We start from the raw sequence: 18,682 nt of genomic DNA, 5'->3' as shown, positions 1-18,682 counted from the left end.
TTCGATTGTTGAATATTTATTCCAGTCTTCCTTTCTATTCACTTCTAAAATGTCTGAAAAAGTGTTATCACCGACCACCTTCAAGACGAGGGAAACCAATAAAAAGTGCAGCACGCAGAAACATATATGTTAGATTCCGAGAAGAAAACCCTCAAGATTCTATCAATCAAATCGTCGATAAAGTTTCGTATCTTACAGGTATTCCGCAAAGAACAGTTTTCCGCTTGAAAAAAGAAATAAAGGCATCCAGTCCTTTAAGTACCCTCGGAAAGAAGCGACCAGGTTCAGTAGGTAAACATTCAAGGCTTGTAAAATATGATGACTTTACCTTATCCTGTATTCGACGAAAAATCCATGCATTTTTTCGTAGAAATGAGATTCCAACATTAGATAATGTTTTAAAAGATGTGAACGATGATACAGATATCTTTTCGAAAAACATATCCTGAACAGTGTTTTACAAAATATAAAAAGATTTTGAATTTTTTTGAATTTCAAAATATAAAAAGAATTGAAAAAAAAAAAAAAGAAAAGAAATAACTTTAAAGATTTATTAAAATAATGTATCAATAATATTGAACAAATAATGAAAATACAGAAAGAATTAATTCTCTGATTTAAAATGATGATATAATAAAGTTAATAAATATTTACTATTTGGCGAAACATTTGCGAGATAAAGTTTCGCCAACGATCTGCATTTCTAGTAACTTTGTACTTAAAGTAACCCAGTTCCTCTGACAATGACTGTGATTCGGCATGCGTAGAATATACATTACTGCCAAGTTAGGTTGGAACAGAGTATAATAAGTCGGTCTATGAGAATTGTCAATGAGGTTGTTGTTACGTAAGCATGTTGCCCCGCCTCTCACTTGTAACGCCCTCTAGCGGTATATGTAAAAAACCATCAGTCTTTGTAACATCATCGACGAAGCAGCAACGCCGAAAGGCAAGGCTCAATCCAACTCCCGAAAGCGGAGAAACAATAAAATCTTTAAAATACAAAAAAGGTCCGTCATCATTATCGAACCTCTTCATTCTGGTCCTAGCGATCCGGAGACGAATTAGCGAAACTATGGAGAAAAATAAAACTCAAAAAGCCAAAGAGTTAAATAGAATCCGTGGAAGGATAAAGGCGAAACTAACAAGTGTTAAAAAGTTTGTTGAAAGTAGTTCAACGGTTGAAGAAGAAAATAAATTCATATTAAGCTGTCAACAAAAGCTGGCCATTGTGGAAGAAATAAAACAAGAATTAAAAATTTTATTCAAGGATTATTTAGAAATCGACGAAGATGAAACGTTAAGCCAGAAGTGCGATCAAGAAATGTTGGATATCGAAGAAGAAAGAAATGAATTAGAGGTAAGTTTGAAATGCTTACTCTCTAATTATAATGTTAACGAAAATGTAATTCATAATATAAATGATCAAAATTCAAATTTGAACGCTTATATCAATCATATTCAATTAAAAACGAAACTTCCGGAAATTCCCTTACCGTTATTTTACGGAAAAATGGAAGAATTCAGTAATTTCAAAAATCAATTTATGTGTCTAATAAACGATAATATCGAATTAACGAATGATCAAAAGTTAATTTATTTAAAAGCTGCCCTCCGTGGTGAAGCTAGATTTATAGAAACAAGTGACGATACATTTGAGTCACTGTTTGCTGCTCTCGAAGAACGCTTTGAAAATAAGCGAGCAGTTGTTGATATTCACATTCGAAATATGCTAAAACTAGAAAAATTAAATTTTGAGTCTGCAAAAGGCTTACGAAATATCACAGACACAATACATAAAAGTCTGAGAGGTTTAAAAAGTTTTAGTTTAGAATGTAATGACTTAACAAGTGCTATATTAGTAAATATAATATTAGAAAGACTTGACAAAGAGAGTAGAAAGGCATATGAAAGGTCCCTACAATCAAAACAAATACCTTCATTAAAGGAGCTCTTGCAATTTTTAGAATCAAGAGCGTTGGTACTCGATCAATTAGAGAAATACCCTACAAGTAACAATTTCCACAAGGAATTTCAAGGCTCAATAAATAAGCCGAAAAACTTTCTTCTTACTGCGAATAAACTAAGTAATGCAAAGCCATGTATTTTATGTAAATTTGAACATCCTTTACAAAGATGCTCTGAATTTTTAAAATTGAGTGTTACTAAAAGAATCGAGCTTTTAGAAAAATATAACATTTGCAAGAACTGTTTGAAATTGCATAAGCCACCCTGCAAATCCGCATTCCTCTGCCGAAGCTGTCAAAAATCAGGCCATAATTCTTTGATACATCTGGATCCTAAACTCTTAACGCGCCTAGCAGAGGTAACGCCCCCAGACGCGGGGGAGCAACTTTATGTAAACAATGAACCGTCTGGCTCGTCGAGGTTCCCCCAAAAACTAACCCCTGATGCTGAGTCAGCGCTTACAAGTAACTCGAAACTATCTTCAACCATTCTATGCACCGCGCAGTTATTTATTGAAGATGCATTTGGTCAAAAAATAAAAATAAAGGCCCTGTTGGATTCAGGGAGTTCGGTAAACATAATAACTGCAGATTTGGCCAATTCTTTAGATTTGAAGCGGGAAAAGGTTAATGCATCCATCTCTGGTATTAACGGAGGAGAATTCTTCGTTAAAAATAAATTAACCACTACCATTTTTAATGAAGACAATGATTTTTCCAGAACTGTATCATTTTTAATTATGCCTAAAATTACGCCTTTAACTCCTTCTAAAGAAATTGATATCTCAAAAGTTAACTTCCCAAGTGAGATAAAACTTGCGGATGATACTTTTCATATTCCTAGTAAAATTAATGCATTACTCGGATGTGAGTTGTTCTTTGATTTATTGAAAGCAGAAAAATTTAGATCATATGATAATTCACTCTTGTTACAAAATAGTGTGTTCGGATATTTAGTAACTGGAACAATCAACGGCAGAAATTCTCATTTCTTTTCTGGATTAATTTTTAAAAATGATAATCTGGAGAATTCTGTTAAAAATTTCTTTAAGTTAGAATCTTTTCCTGGTGATAATACAGATGATTCAGTCGAAACAAAAACATATGAACAAGCTTACTGTGAGGAACATTTTCTTTCCACTCATAAGAGGGATAGTATCGGAAGGTATATTGTTAAATTACCAATAATTGAAGAAAAACGTTCTACATTAGGCGATTCAAAAGAAATAGCGGAAAGGCGTTTAAATTTACTTTGGAAAAGATTAGATAAAAATAAAACAATGGCAATACAATACAAGGCTTTTATGGATGAATATTTCCAGTTAAATCATATGGAAAGAATTTTAGATTCTCCTGAAATTGCCAATAGTGAATATTATATTCCTCATCATGCCGTGTTTCGCCCAGAAAGCACATCAACACCCTTGCGTGTCGTTTTGATGCATCTGCAACAGGAACTATTTTGCATCATTCCAAGATTCCGAACATATCAGTTTGCATTTAGTACAGATATAAAGAAAATGTATCGCCAAATTTTGGTTGCAGAAACAGATGGAGACCTGCAAAAAATTCTGTGGAAACCTAATAGATTTGCTCCTGTGGAAACATACAGACCACGGACTGTGACATATGGAACAAAATGTGCTCCATTTTTAGCCACCAGAACACTCAAGGCATTAGCTGAGAAAGAAAAAAGTGAATTTCCTCAAGCATCTGCAGCACTTCTTACTGATGTTTATGTTGACGACATTTTAACTGGTTCAAATAACTTACCAGAAACCAAGGCTTTACAACAGCAGTTAATAGAACTTTTAAGTAAGGGAGGCATGCAACTTCACAAATGGGTTTCCACCCACCCACCATAGATCTACATTGCTTCTGTGATGCCTCAAATAAGGCCTACGCTGCAGTCATCTAAGTGTGTTCAAAAAATAAATCCTGTGAAGTGAAGCAAGTAAGCAAGGTGCAATCTTCTGAATTTTCAGAGGAAATTAAAGAATTAATAAAAGGTTCATATGGTTTAGTCAGAGTTGTTGTAATAAGAGTTTTGAATGGTGTTATTAAAAGAGGTATTAGTCAAATATGTTTACTCCCAAAAAATTAAGTGTATATGTGTATATGATTGTAAATAATACATAGAGACTTTAACTCATTTGTATAAATGTGTATATATAAGAATTATTTCAGTATTATTTTGGGTAAATTTATATATAAGAATTATTTCAGTACTATTTTGTGTAAATTTATATTTAAGAATTATTTCAGTATTTTTTTAAATTTGTTTTTACATTTATTCGTTTTTTGTAATAATTCTGTCGAATTTATTGTTATGTGTGAAATTCATATGTGTCTGAATATTGAAATTGTGCAATTTCAAGGCGGGAGTATGTTACGTAAGCATGTTGCCCCGCCTCTCACTTGTAACGCCCTCTAGCGGTATATGTAAAAAACCATCAGTCTTTGTAACATCATCGACGAAGCAGCAACGCCGAAAGGCAAGGCTCAATCCAACACCCGAAAGCGGAGAAACAATAAAATCTTTAAAATACAAAAAAGGTCCGTCATCATTATCGAACCTCTCCAGTTGTGACCTACATTAGTGCGGCCAAAGAGGTGACAAGCGTCATGCATCGAAGACATGACTTTTATTACTTCATTTAACATACAACAGGTTACATACAAATCAGATCTTTTGAGGAATCAGAAATTTAATATATGATCCTCCAGAAGCAAAAACTACCGCAGACCTTGAAGTTTATTGAATATTTTTCTATGATAATTTAAACTTGCTTTCCTTTATACCATTATAATTAATAGTTTTGATCTTTTAATATTTACTTAAAAGGTTAAAATGGTGGAATTAAGGAAAGATTTGACTAAGAAAAAAAAATGGACATATCGAAAGAATTTGAATTAATTGGTTTGATATCATCTATTAATTATATTAATAAATTGGATTACACTTGTAACGGATTGGCAACAGCAAAATTGAAAAACTCATTTTTAATTCATTAACGGTTTGTTTGACTGCATGATTTTCATTTTACAAATTTTTCATTGATAACTGCAATATGGTTATTTCTACTCAAATTTCAGTTTCACTGTGATTGTAACATAGTGGGTTTTTAAATTCTCCAGCTTCGCTTGTGTTTATTCTTTTTCTGTGTGGTATTTCGTATGCTGAATGTGATTTGACAAATGATTAAAATAAATATTTTTTTTAGTTAAAACGATGGAAACGCAATTTTCTTAAACAAGTATATTTCTCATTATGAACTAAATTTTTTTAAAACTAAACATCTACATTTAATATGAAGATCATAAATACCCAAACCTTTAATCGAATTCGAATCTTTAAAATGAATATTTATCTCTTTAAAGATGATAAAATACATGATACTCACAGAGAAAAATAAAACTGTCACCTTTTTCATCTCTATATTATAATGTATTACATTTTACATTAATCTTGGTTTTTTATTATTGATTAGCTGATATGGCCGGCATTACTCTGAATGAAGTAGTTTTCATACATTTTACTAATTAAAAAGTAACTATGTATTTATTGTTTCAAATCCTTCCTTGAAAACTTTTTACACTTCCATATTTTAACTAATATTTGAAACATAATAACTATTTCAAATATCAATGTTTAAATCCATAGCACATCAAAGTTTTTAATTGAGAAAATTCTTTTTGTATAAAGCATGGCACACAAAATCTTTCTATTATCTTGAACTGAAATGAGAAAATATGTTATGCCAAAGATACTAATAAAATACGAAAAAATAGCTTTTGCGGTTATTGAAAATCGTTTGGGAGAATTTGTAATTTTCCGAGAACTTCTCGGAAAATTACAAATTGTCCCAAACGATTTTCAATAACCGCAAAAGCTATTTTTTCGTATTTTATTAGTATTAGTTATCATATAGCTTTCATATTTTATTATTATTTAGTTATTGATAAAAGAATAATATAATATTTAATTTACTGTAAGTAGCAACTTAAAATGTTTTTACTGCATGAAGTATGAAAGCGGAACTTTGAACAATCTTTGAATCAGTTTTAAAATAATATGAAGCTTCAAAACAATTTCAAAAGGAAAAGACATTTTTCAATATCAATAACATAAAATAAGCTTGTCTATAAACCTCTCTTCCCCATGTTCTGTGTACATTAAATTCAGTTTTCAAAATAAACAAAATGCAAAAATTTAAAAAAAAATAATTATTGCAGAACCTTTTCTTAAATTTTAATATTAATTGTAATTATGGACAAAATCTGAAAAAAATTCATTTATTGATTTCGGATTTCTATAGTGTACAGACAATGTAAGCGCTCCAGTTTTATTTGTTCAAGTTAATTTTTTTTTAATTCATATACACTTAAAAATTTACATATTTCTGGATTATCTCCCTTTTATATTGATCTTTCGTTGATAATTTGAATATAAACTAACATGAATTACCGAGATTCAACAGAAATTTAAGAAATGTTGGAAAAAATACTTTCAGGTATTTACATGTATATGGTGACTACATTATACATTTTATAATACAGGTGTATGATATGTAATACATTACACTCAATGATATTATCGATGTAAACCAGAAAGAAAAGTAACACTTTCTAGTTAAACAGGCTAAAAGTGTTTGTTTGTATAAACGATAGCAATTCTATGTAAAAAATAAAACAAATGACAAGGAACATACATATATGCTCAATACACGAAGAATGTAATAAATGCATTTTTCCTGTAACAAAACTATCGCTGTGTGAACCGAATTTCCGATCATAACACTCTGTCAAACAAAAATTTATTCATCTAAAAAGAAAATCAATGTGATATGAACACAATTACGTAATCGAAGATCTTCTACAATATACATAATTTAAAATATAATCGTTTTTTGTAAAACAATACAGAAAATATGCTAATGTTGCATTTTCAAAATTAAATATTTATTTAAAAATAAACTTTTCTGCAACATATTTATATTAATTAACTCTGCCAAACAAACTACTCACAATTAGATTATTAATGTAATTAAAATCATTAAAATCTCAATCAATTATGGTCATTGAAATAATACCGAAATCTATTAAAGGGTGATTAATTTTTGATTACGTAATTAACAATTACGTGGATGGATGGATTTATTGGATGAATTTATATGATAATAGCCGTAAATAGATTAACGGTTAATACTATTGTAATTCCACATAGAAAAATTATGCAATTGCATTAGGTAATATATAACTTGAAATAATAATTATATTTGTTCCTAGCCCAATTTAATTATAAATATATTTTATCACTATTCTAGAATATTCTGTTTATATTCTACTCATCCTATTCTTGGAGATCATAAATGTCGTCTGCCATTTAGCTATAAGCTGGAAAATTGTTAAAAATTACAGTATATCAGGAAACATAAGTTTAACTCGGACATAAAAAATTGTGTAAAAAAATATTACTTATAGCTTTTGGGGAAAGAATTATTGAGATTAATTTGTGTATTAATAAACCCATATTCTCCGCGGCCAAGTATTATAACAATAGCATCGCTTCTTTGGAAACCACAGCAAATGAAATGCCCAAATTTCTCCATAAGTAATGGTTTAGAAACAATTAAAGTGAGAATAAAAAAGAAGAAAATATGTTCAACAAATTCCAGAAGCTTAAATTATATTTATGCATTTGAGTTTGTTATCGGTTTATTTTCCTAATTTGCATGTAAGTTTCTCTAAAAAAAGATGTATATTGCCGCGGTAAAATCTTCACTATTGCTTGCAGTTTCATCAACTATTTCTAATATGCTTACCACCAAATTTATCTATTTTATATGCTTACCAACAAATCATCAAACTTTGAATGAAGTTATCTAAGTTGGCGTAAGTTCACACAAATTTTTCAGTAAAGCCAAGTCCTAGATGCTGTAGTTTCTTATCTCACACAAAATGATGTGTCTTGATTTGTTATTTAGTTATTAATTATTCAAATTAATAAATCAAATAAAATTTATGTAATAAGCTAATGAATCACTTTTCTTAAGCCAATTTCAGTCCTTAAAATATTTTAATATACCATGAATACTATAAGTAAATGGCATTTTAAAGGATTAAATTAATTGTATATTTCCTTGCTAGAATATTTATCACACTTTAAACGTCTCCATTCCTACGACTTTTCAGAAAACCTTCAATGTTTATGGAATATCTGCATTCATCATGGAGGTTTCAAGAAGAAAAGAAATTTCTAAAATCATTCATAATATTTACTCTCTTTATCCAAAAGAAAAACAACTACTCGAGGCATTGACGTTTGTACTGTCTTCAACATTTCCACCGTAATTCCATTCATAGCTATATTTTCATCTGAAACTCCATACAGGGATTATATTCCTGAACTTAGGATGAAAATGGATGACTTTTTCGCCCACATTTCAAATTATGGTTTTTAGACTCTATGTTTATGCCCCTAGTATATCCTTTGCCTTCACTTACATATCTAATATGTTGACAATGGAAACGAAATTTTTTCCAGTTTAAGTGATGCGGGTTCTTAGTTATTGTCGATCATTACAGAAGCTTATAACCAGTAAATTTAATGACGTATTCAGTGTTCAAGATTACTTAACAGACTTCAAGCGAATTGCGAATTGCACTGAAATAGTTGAAGTTGGATTTTCGTGGATTAGTTTATTCCTGGTTATATCAATACATTCTTTCTAATACTAAGTATAATATTCGATGGTAGAATAATGTATTTCCAAACACTGAATTTAATTTTCATCATGTCCGTGACCGAGTTCATTGTCATTATGAGTGGTGCTATTAAGCTGTGCAAAGAAAGTGGCGGTTGGAAAAAAATTGCAATGTGGTTTTCTGAAGAAATTTCCTTAGCCTATAACTCTCGGAGAGAAAGTGAGCCCTTAAAGAGTTTGCTATATTTTTCTTTTATGGCGCAAACTCTGTGAGAAACTACTTTAGAGTTGACAGGTGGAAAATCATTTGTTGTTTGCGTTTCTTGCGTTTCAATTTGGCCACCAGTGATGAATGATTATTTGCAACAAAATCTAATAAGTCTTTTACAAAATCAAATCAATCATATTACAGTACATTCATAAGTATCCGGTTTTCGATTCTTCGGCTTCCGCACTATCCGGCCTATTCTTCTTTATCGTAATTAATTGAGGAAAGTAAGGCATTGCATTGGCAACATTGCCAATGCATTGGAAGTGGCGTCTGTTACGATTTTATTACATGTCGTATGCAACATACAAATTGCGTTCTGCTCTTTGCTCATTGTTTCATCAGTGTGCAAAGGACCTCAATTGTTACCGCTGTTCCTGATTACAACTGCACAGTGCGTGCAGGATTCGTAAATTGTTCTCGGGGTATGCTTAATGTTTTTTTAAGTATACCACAGTGAAGTGTATAGAATTCATGCCAAAATGAGAACAGTTTATATCCTTTAACTTTTCTCTAATAAATTCTTACAATGAAGTATATAAATATAAATAAACTACCAGTACAGAGCCTTCTGTTTTAACTCGATATGTTACCGGCAACTGCTTCTATGTTTCACCAGGCCGCGGTCGCGTTGACATTCTACGTGGCTTGAGATAAATGGAGGGCTTAGTACTCAATAAGAAGTGAGAAAATATGTATTATAACTGTGAGTTTAGTATAAAACTTTGTCTTCTGGTATTGGCGGTCAAAGAAATGAGTTCCTAGAACTCTGGCTTATCCGGTTTTATTGTTATCCGGCATGTTCTTCCACTGCATTAGGCCGGATACGGGAGTATACGATACTTTAAATACAGAATAAAAATAGACGCTTGAATATTTAATGGGAAAATAATATCACAATGCTTGTTTGAACAGGAAGTCCTTTAAAAATCATAAATATATTAAATTGTTAAAATATATTGTTCCTCTTTTCTTCGGAATACATGTCATTCATTATAATTTCAATATACTTACATATTTAATAAATTCCATTTGTAAGAAAAATTTAATTTGCTTCTTTAAGATAATTTTATGTTTAATAGACAAACTATTGCAGATAAAAACATCCTTTAATACGTAATTCATCTCATTTCTCTAAGGAAATAAATAACAAACCATATGTGAATAAAGCGCCAAATAAAGATAGCACATACCCTCTGTTGAAGTTCAATACTTGAAAAGCAGTCATTTCTATGTCCTCTTTTTCCAAGATGGTTTGTAATATTCTTAAAGATTGAGATTTAACACCAAAGTGAGCTAATTCCTTTTCATATAATCTTTCAAATTCGACTTTGATCTTTTGCATTTTTAGAGTGATATCTGCAGCGATAATTGGTAACGTCAAAGCCGATAAAGTAGACATCGTTGTCATGTATATTAGCTCACATTTATATGGAAAGGTCACTTTAAACTTGGTCATGAGCAGAAACCAAGTCAAGTTAGACATTAACTGCAGGAAAAAGAAAATACAACAAAGAAAAGCTGGTAGTGAAACAATATCATTAGCATCATTAATGATTTGGGCTACATGTAAATAAGATATTACATAATTCAAAGGTACGTTGTTGTTTTTAAAGCTTGTAAGTTTCTTTTCATACTGAACGAGCAAACATTTACATTCGTGATATATTTTACATAGTAAAATATTAATACAACACGGAAATATAATCGCTGGTAACATATACAAAAAAACTGATAAACATATTGCTATCATCTGCAAAAATTCCTCTTTTAATCTGAAGCCATAAGTCCATATTAAATAATAGTCTGGGTCAAATATCCAAGAGGAAAACACCAAAATTAAGGCATACAATGGTAGAGATATCCATATTACAATTATAATACCAACAAACAGGCCAGATGTCTGCAACGTCTGATCACTAATTTTAATGCTGGCTAAATTCAATTTCTGTGATATGTCATACAGATGTTCTTTGCTTTTGTACATGACAATCCAAAGAAAGAGGGATAAAATATTACATCCAATTAGACAGAAAAATGCTTTAAGAAATTTTGGCTCATTAAACAAGAATTTGCATATTATCAATATATTATAAAAGAGGCATACTGCAGCTAGTGCCATACAAAATCTTCTTGCAAGTTTCCGAAATGTAATTTTCGAACTTTTTGTTGATGTGCTTTGTACGTGAAATCCAAACACCTCGAGTGTTTTCCATATAAAACTATGATTTTTAAGAAAAAGTTTTATTCTTACTTTAGCTGGAATAAATTGTTCCATTTTAAGGTCAAATTTTCGAGATGGAACTTAGAGAAAAACTTTATCAACATATATTACTATAAATGATTGGCGTCCTGGATTCGAGTCCCGGTTCGGGCATGGTTTTTCTTCATCTGTGAAATGTGTGAATGTGCCCTCCTGTAAAAAGTAGTTGTGCAAGCGAATGAGTGATTCATGAGTGGCAAAGTCGTACTCTTGGCTCTAGTTGGTGCTTCTAAAACAAGAGACGCACCCCTTATCGGCTTAAATCGTTGTCTTCGTAACAGTGGGCTTGTCAAAGTGCTATAAGAAACAACAACACTATAAATGAGACAAAAGATAAGATTTTCATTCTTTTGATGTATCAAAGGTTCAGAAAGTATTTTCAAGCAATACAGTAAAAATAAAAATGCTTGTTTATGATATGTAATATAACAAGCAAAAATTTTTTAGCAACTCACGTAAATCAGTTCTTTATTCCATTAGCTGATTTAAAGGATATTCTCTTTAAAAAAAAAAAAAGTCATTATTTTAGGTATCTAATCTTGTTGCATTATTTGAATGATTTAAAATGAACTTGCATGTTTATAGATTCAAATTAGTTAAATAGATTTTTTTAATGAAATTGTTCCATTAGAGTTCACTTTAAATGGATGAGTTATCCTCCTATAATTTGGCTTCCATAATACAATAAAGTCGATTTATTTATCAATAACATTGTGTTGGTTAAATAGATTTTTTTAAAATAAAATTCCATTAAAAGCACATAAAATAAATGAGTCTTTTTAATATACTCCAGTCTCCATAGTAGTAATAAAGCCAATTTATTTATCGATAAAGATGTTTTGATTTATTTCTCAAAAAAAATCTTTTTATTGGAAATTCTTTCAGCAGCATTTACTATTATTAAAGACTATTGACGCAATTATTTTTGACACTTTTGTTGTTGAAAAAACATCAATAAAATGTCATTGAAGCTTTTTCTTCCTTAATTTCTTGTTAAGGAAGTATTTACACTATATGATCAAAAGTATATAGACACTTTTGGATTTATACCGTTTTTTGAAGTTTCCAGAAAAACTGCACGAACTGCCTTTCAATTTCAAAAATGTATAGATATTTCAATTTCAAAAATGTATAGATATTTCAATTTCAAAAATGTATAGATATTTCAATTTCAAAAATGTGTTGAACACACATTTTGCAATGAAGATTTGAACATGGTATTTAAGGAATAGTTTAGAAACTGATGAAGAAGGGGCAGATTTCAGTTCACCTCCTTTCTTAAAAAAATTGATAAAATTTAAAAACATCCATCAGTATTTTTTTTTCTTTTGCCTAATATTACTATTGACAGCATTTACATCCTTTTAAAAATAAAAATAAAAACTGAATTTTTCATTGAATCCGTGAAGATATTATAAATTATGATTGAGAATAATTGATTATAAATTATGAAAATTATTCTGCAGTGCACATAAGACTTCAATGCCGAATGCGACTCTGCTTTCAGTTCTTATTTTTTTTAAACAAAATGACATGCGTGAGTTCGTTAAAAAAAAAAAAAAAACGTTTTTATATTAATTGCAGTTTTATCATTTCCATTTTAATTTAAAATTGAATGTTACGGGTGCTAATAGAAAATTAGAGAGATGCATAGTCCAATGAACAAAATGGCTTAAGGTCTACGTAATAGTATAATGAATGATATGACTATCAAAATTTGAAGCTTAAAAATATTTAGCTGGAAAAAAAACCTATTATGAGAACAAGTTACATAATGTATTAATTGAACATTTTAGAGAGCATTAATATTGGTGAACCGGCTGGTCGCCAAAGGCGGCTAGTATTTATTAAAAGGAAAGCAAAAGTAAGAATTTTTACACATAAATTTTAATTTAATATATTTACGAGAAAAAAAATATCACTTATTGGAACAACATAAAATTTCAAATATTTTTTCAAAATATCAAAATTAGAAACAGATGTCAAATTTCAAAATTTTGTCAGCAATTTAAGGAAATGAATTTCAACGACATTTATTCAGCATGAAAATATTTCTGTTTAATTAAAAACGGTTTTCAAAAATTATTTGATTTTGATGAACTCACTTGTGATGAAAACACACACACACACACACACACACACCAATATTTTGAATATTAGTAATCGAAACGTATTGTTTCAGTCTTTGAAATCCTCATTTTCTTCCAGCATTACAGTTCTTATTGTTATAAATGCGAGCAAATTAATTTAAAATTGAATTAATTTTGAATTATAATTTTGGAATGATACTTTTTAAGTTGTAGAGTATAAAGTATAAAGTTATACTCTACAAAGTATAAAGTTACAAAAGTGTGTAATTTTTTTATATTATAATACTTGTTCTTTCGTAAGTTTTTCAACTTTGCCTTAGAATACAATTATCATATTTTTATAGGCATTTATCCTTAAGTTTAAAATCTTTAAAATATTTTTGTAACATACTAAAGAAATCTTATTTAGTCAAATATTTTTTTGATGTTTTCATTGTTCATTTAGAAAAACTACATGAATATCTTCTCAATAATACCATCTGCCCTTAAAAATTAATATAATAAAAGTGGACTTTCAAACATAAACATTAAAGTTTTAAAATATTTCAAACACTTTATTAATATTTAATGTCAAATTAAGTCAGTTGAAAAAAAAAACTTGCTTTGCGATCACAGAAATACCAGCAAATATTGAAGAACGGTCATTAACAATGTATATACAACATGAAAGGAAAGCACATTAAAAGCACACATCAAATACAATGTGACAATTCGATTTTCGAATGCATAGTTTCTTCTAATCCGATGTTCCGAGACAGAATGTGTAATCTGCTAACATTAATTATACAGCATATAATATGTATGTATTTCTTGTGTATTTTGCAAGAGAGAGGAGCACGTTACTTCTCAACACAGCATGCGACAACGAGCAGTTACAAACTAGATGGTCCGCACTCTTACATTGATAGTTATATTCATCAAATTATACAGAAAGTCCACTCTAATCGTTGTCCAATAGCTAATTTATAAACCTATAGAGATAGGATAACTAATTCTAATAATTCCAGTTGGAAAAATGCTGTAAGTGGCGCAAAGCAATTTATTTTATACTGTCTGAATAAAAAAAAAAAAATAAAAAAAAATACAAGGCGAAAAAATTTCAAAATCTGAATTTTAATATAGTTTTTTGGTTAGTCAGTTACAATAAATAAAATTTTTTTGATACACTTACATTTGAGAAAAAGAAAATCCCATTCTTCCGCAACGAAAACTAATCAAGTTACAAAGTTTTGATTATTATTGACCAATCAACAATCGTTTCTAGGAAACCTTATAAGTTAAATAGCGGATTAAGGCAGCCATTGAAGGCAATTCCCTAAGACAGCCTAAAATCATTTGAAACAAAGATGTTCTAAACTTTTTGATTTGGCTAATTATTATCGCAAAAAAGAGATTTCTGTTTAAAATATTAATGTGTCAAATATGGGTAACTGTAATAAAAAAATGTAATTTCTCAACACTATATTAAATTAATATAAAATATAATTATTCATGTCGTTTACAGTGTTGCTGTAATTAGAAGTACAAGGTAACCAATAAAGTTCTTGCCTTTCTTGCTTTGCAAATGAAATAAGTGATAATAGGTAAGAAAACTAGAGTATCAAGTGATTTAAAAATCTGTCGTCGAAAGTAGGAATATCAGTCATGATAAAAGCAGGTTCACCACACAATTTAATCATTCGTAATTCGTACAGTAGCGAAGACAAATGAAAATACCCAAGGAGCTCGTTCGGTGTTGTTTTCTTTACGACTTCAAAGTAATGTTATCGGCAACTGCATAACTAGCCGAATATGTCAAGAGTTTGGAGATACTGCTATGAATGGACATACTGCAATGCATTGATTTAAAAAATTCAGGTCGTGTTGGACTGTGTTGAATCTTTATGTTGATCCTCGCAATAGATGATCACAAGCTTTGGATAATGTAGCCCTGCAGGCGGCTATTGAGGAAGATAATAGTCTGACGTGTGGAAAACAGTGCAATGTTTCTGATGAAGCAATGAGAATTCATCTGCACCGCTTAGGTAAGACGTACAAGCCGAGCAAGTGGGTTCCGCACATGCTGTTGGAAATCGACAAAAAAAACAAGTGGAGCCTGTATGTCGTTGCTTTCTCGCCACCTTACCGTATCCATATTCAGTCGAGTCTGAGTGCTTAGGAATGACGAAAAGTGGGTTCTATAAGATACTCCCAAACATTACAAACAGTGGTTGTTACCCCTGGATAAGGTCCCTCATAGCACAAAACCATCTGTGCAGCTATGCAAGATTATGCTTTGTGTCTGGTGATCTAAAAGTCAAGTGATTCACTATGAGCTGTTACCAAGAGTCCAGACGGTCACTGCGGTCCTGTACTCGCAGCAATTGGAACGTGCACAACAGGCATTGATGTAGAAGAAACAAACGATGAATTGAAATGGTGTACTCTTCTTGCATGACAATGCCGCATGTTCCGCGGGTGGCCAGGAAAACCATATAGCGGTTTGGTTGGGAGACTTTGTCCCATCCTCCTAATTCACCTAATGTAGTGCCATCAGAATACCACCTCTTCCCCGTTCTGGACAATCATTTTCGTGGAATCCTTCACCATTAAAGTAGATTTACGTCAAGCACTCACAAACTTCTTTGCGTCCAAACCCTCCGAGTTACCACAAAGGGGTCGCAGAACTGGAAACACGTTGGCAGAAGGTGCTGGATGCTGATGGATATTGGTTACCTAGTTATGCCGATTTCTCACAGTTTAGTTTGATCACAATTACTTCCAGCTGGCGTCCTGGCATAGGGGTAGTGGGTCTTCCCGTGATCTGGGCGTCCCGGGTTCGAGTCCCGGTTCGGGCATGGTTGTTCTGTTTTCTATCTGTGAGGTGCATGAATGTGCCCCTCTGTAAAAAGGGGTTGTGCAAACGAATGTGACGCATGAAGTAGCTAGAGGGGTTGTAAAATGCTATAAGTCACAACAACAATTGCTTCTCATTTTAAAGAAATTTGAGGGATTCCTTCAAACGGGCTTCGTAAATAATGAATTCTAGAGCAATTTCCGACTTAGTCAGATGTTGATGACGACGACATTTGAATCAGAGATTGTTCTCAAAACTTCGGTACTATACTAACCGGAGGATATTTGGTCTCAAAAGATTAAAATACCACAAATTCGCTCACGCATTAGTTATTCGTTGGAATTGGATTTGGGGTCTGGAAACATTCGAGACCTTACCACCTTAACCTCTAGGCTATGATTAGAGTGGACAATCTGTATAATAGTACTGCTATTACAAAAATGATTCTATATGTTATATTATCTGTAATTTTTAATGTTGGTAAAGAATTTTGGAACCATCCCGTCACGAAATCCTGACCCTTACCATCTTAGCCACTAGTGGACAGAAACCGTATCACTCAAGCTACTACGTTTTGAGTAGACATTCTGTGCAACAGTATTTATGTTTCTCTTTGTTATATTACCTGTGATTACCTTAGCAATGAATTTAATTTTTAATGTTGATAAACAATAAGCCGTAAGTGAAAAACGCACCCAATAAAGACAGAATATATCCTCTGCTAAAATAAAAGACATAGCATGCAGTCATTTCTATTTGCTTCTTTTTCAAAACTATTTGAAATGTTCTCAAGGTTTGGCAATCCACGTAAGACTTACATAATTCTTTTTCGTATAATTTCTGAATTTCCATTTTAATTCTCCTCATTTTAAGAGTTACTTCTGAAGCAAATATGGGAGTAGATAATGCTGATAACATTGATACAACTCCAGTGTACACAGTTTCACAAATTTGTGTTGAAGAAAATGCATCGCTGGGATCGAGTAAAATCCATGTCAGATCTGTCAGCAATTGTAAGAAGAGTATTACAGTGCAAATAAAAACTGGCCCTAAAGCTACATCATTTATATCAGCAATACATTTGACAATATGAGAATATGATGCTATAAAATTGATTGAAATGGCGCCATTTTTTAAGTGTCGGAGTTTTTCTTCGTATCTCAAGAGCAACACTCTACAGTTGTAATATAATGCACAGATCATCCAGTTTATGAAGCAAGGAAATATTACGAATGGGAGAAAATACAACAAAATTGAAAAAAATACAATGATTAAAGATATTAATTCATTGCCAGACTTAAAACCTAATGTCCAAAAGATATAAGAATCAGGATGCGATTTCCAACATATAAATAAAAATATTATTGCATATACTAATAAAGAAAGCCATATAAAAACTGCTATTGCGTTAATGTGCTTAGACTTCTGATAAGAATGTTCGAAAAGCTCCAAGTTGATTATGCTCAATTTCGTCAGGGAATCGTGCAACAACTTTTTCCGTTTGTACATACAAATCCAGAGAAAGGGAACAAGGATATATCCTCCTAAAGAACATAATGTTCTAAGAAAGGCCGGAGAAAAGCATAAAAAGTTTTTTAATATTAACATACCGTAAAAGAAACATGCCGATACAAAAAGGATTTTCAAAACTAGAACACATCTTCGAATTTTATTGTTCTTTGTATTGTCAGAAGATATAAATCGAACATCTAGTTCAATAATTTCAAGTATTTTCCACAACATTTTATAATCTTTGAAGTATATTTCCATTCCAAAGGCAAGATTCTTTCAAATTCGAAGAGTTTTTTTTTTAAATATCGTTGTAAATCGTTTCTTGAAAAAATAATTTAATTGTGATGTTCCATATTTTAACTAGCGTTCTATTGTATTTTTTGTGCTTTATTATTATTATTTTAATACATATTATAATTTCTAATGATTAAAACTTTTAGATCTCAAAACAAATTTATATCATTCATATTCGCTAAGGAATAAGATAAATTCCCAAAATTTCCCTTAGTTCTCTCTATTTCATCCAGTTGTTACCATAAACAATGAATAAGCCAAACGATAATAAAAAAAAGTAGCTCTTTTAAGACTCGTTGATGAACAAAAATCTGCATGTTCGTAATTATGACACTTTTGCAGACTTTTCCTCCCTTTCAATATAATTAGAATTCTATTGAAATAAGTTCCGAAAACAACTTCAATCAGAAATAACAATAGATTTCTAATACATTTTAATGGCATATAAATTGTATTTTTCCATTTTGTGATATTACATACATCAATAATGTAGCAAAAATGAATTATTTGAAATCAGTTGAGTCGTAAATAAATACTTTTATTCTTTACAAATGGTACTAAACACTTTTATTCCTTTTGTTAATGAAAAATATCGATTCCGAAAAGTTTTGATTTGTTCAGCTTCCGAACAAATTATTAGCATAGGATACATAATTAAACCTCTATATATAAAAAGTTTTTTTTTAAAAAAATATCAAAGTTTTAAAATATGAACGTTTTAAATTTGAACTGCATGTATTAATAC

At 30.8% G+C, this 18,682-nt stretch overlaps 1 protein-coding gene across 1 annotated transcript in view; it reads left to right on the top strand.

The window, feature by feature from the left end:
• Positions 1-17,224, top strand: part of LOC129984913 (alpha-1,3-mannosyl-glycoprotein 4-beta-N-acetylglucosaminyltransferase C-like) — a 36,295-nt gene extending 19,071 nt beyond the window's left edge. Inside the window, exons 4-5 of the mRNA XM_056094863.1 lie at positions 15,224-15,392; positions 17,005-17,224. Of these exons, the coding sequence (XP_055950838.1) occupies positions 15,224-15,392; positions 17,005-17,224 (389 nt within the window). The remainder of the gene's footprint in view (positions 1-15,223; positions 15,393-17,004) is intronic.
• Positions 17,225-18,682: the final 1,458 nt, after the last annotated feature.

Source organism: Argiope bruennichi, chromosome 9 (assembly GCF_947563725.1).
Source record: "Argiope bruennichi chromosome 9, qqArgBrue1.1, whole genome shotgun sequence".
Classification (NCBI taxonomy): Eukaryota; Metazoa; Arthropoda; class Arachnida; order Araneae; family Araneidae; genus Argiope; species Argiope bruennichi.
Note: the sequence above shows the minus strand (reverse complement) of the source record. Positions and strands in the feature narration are given on the sequence as shown.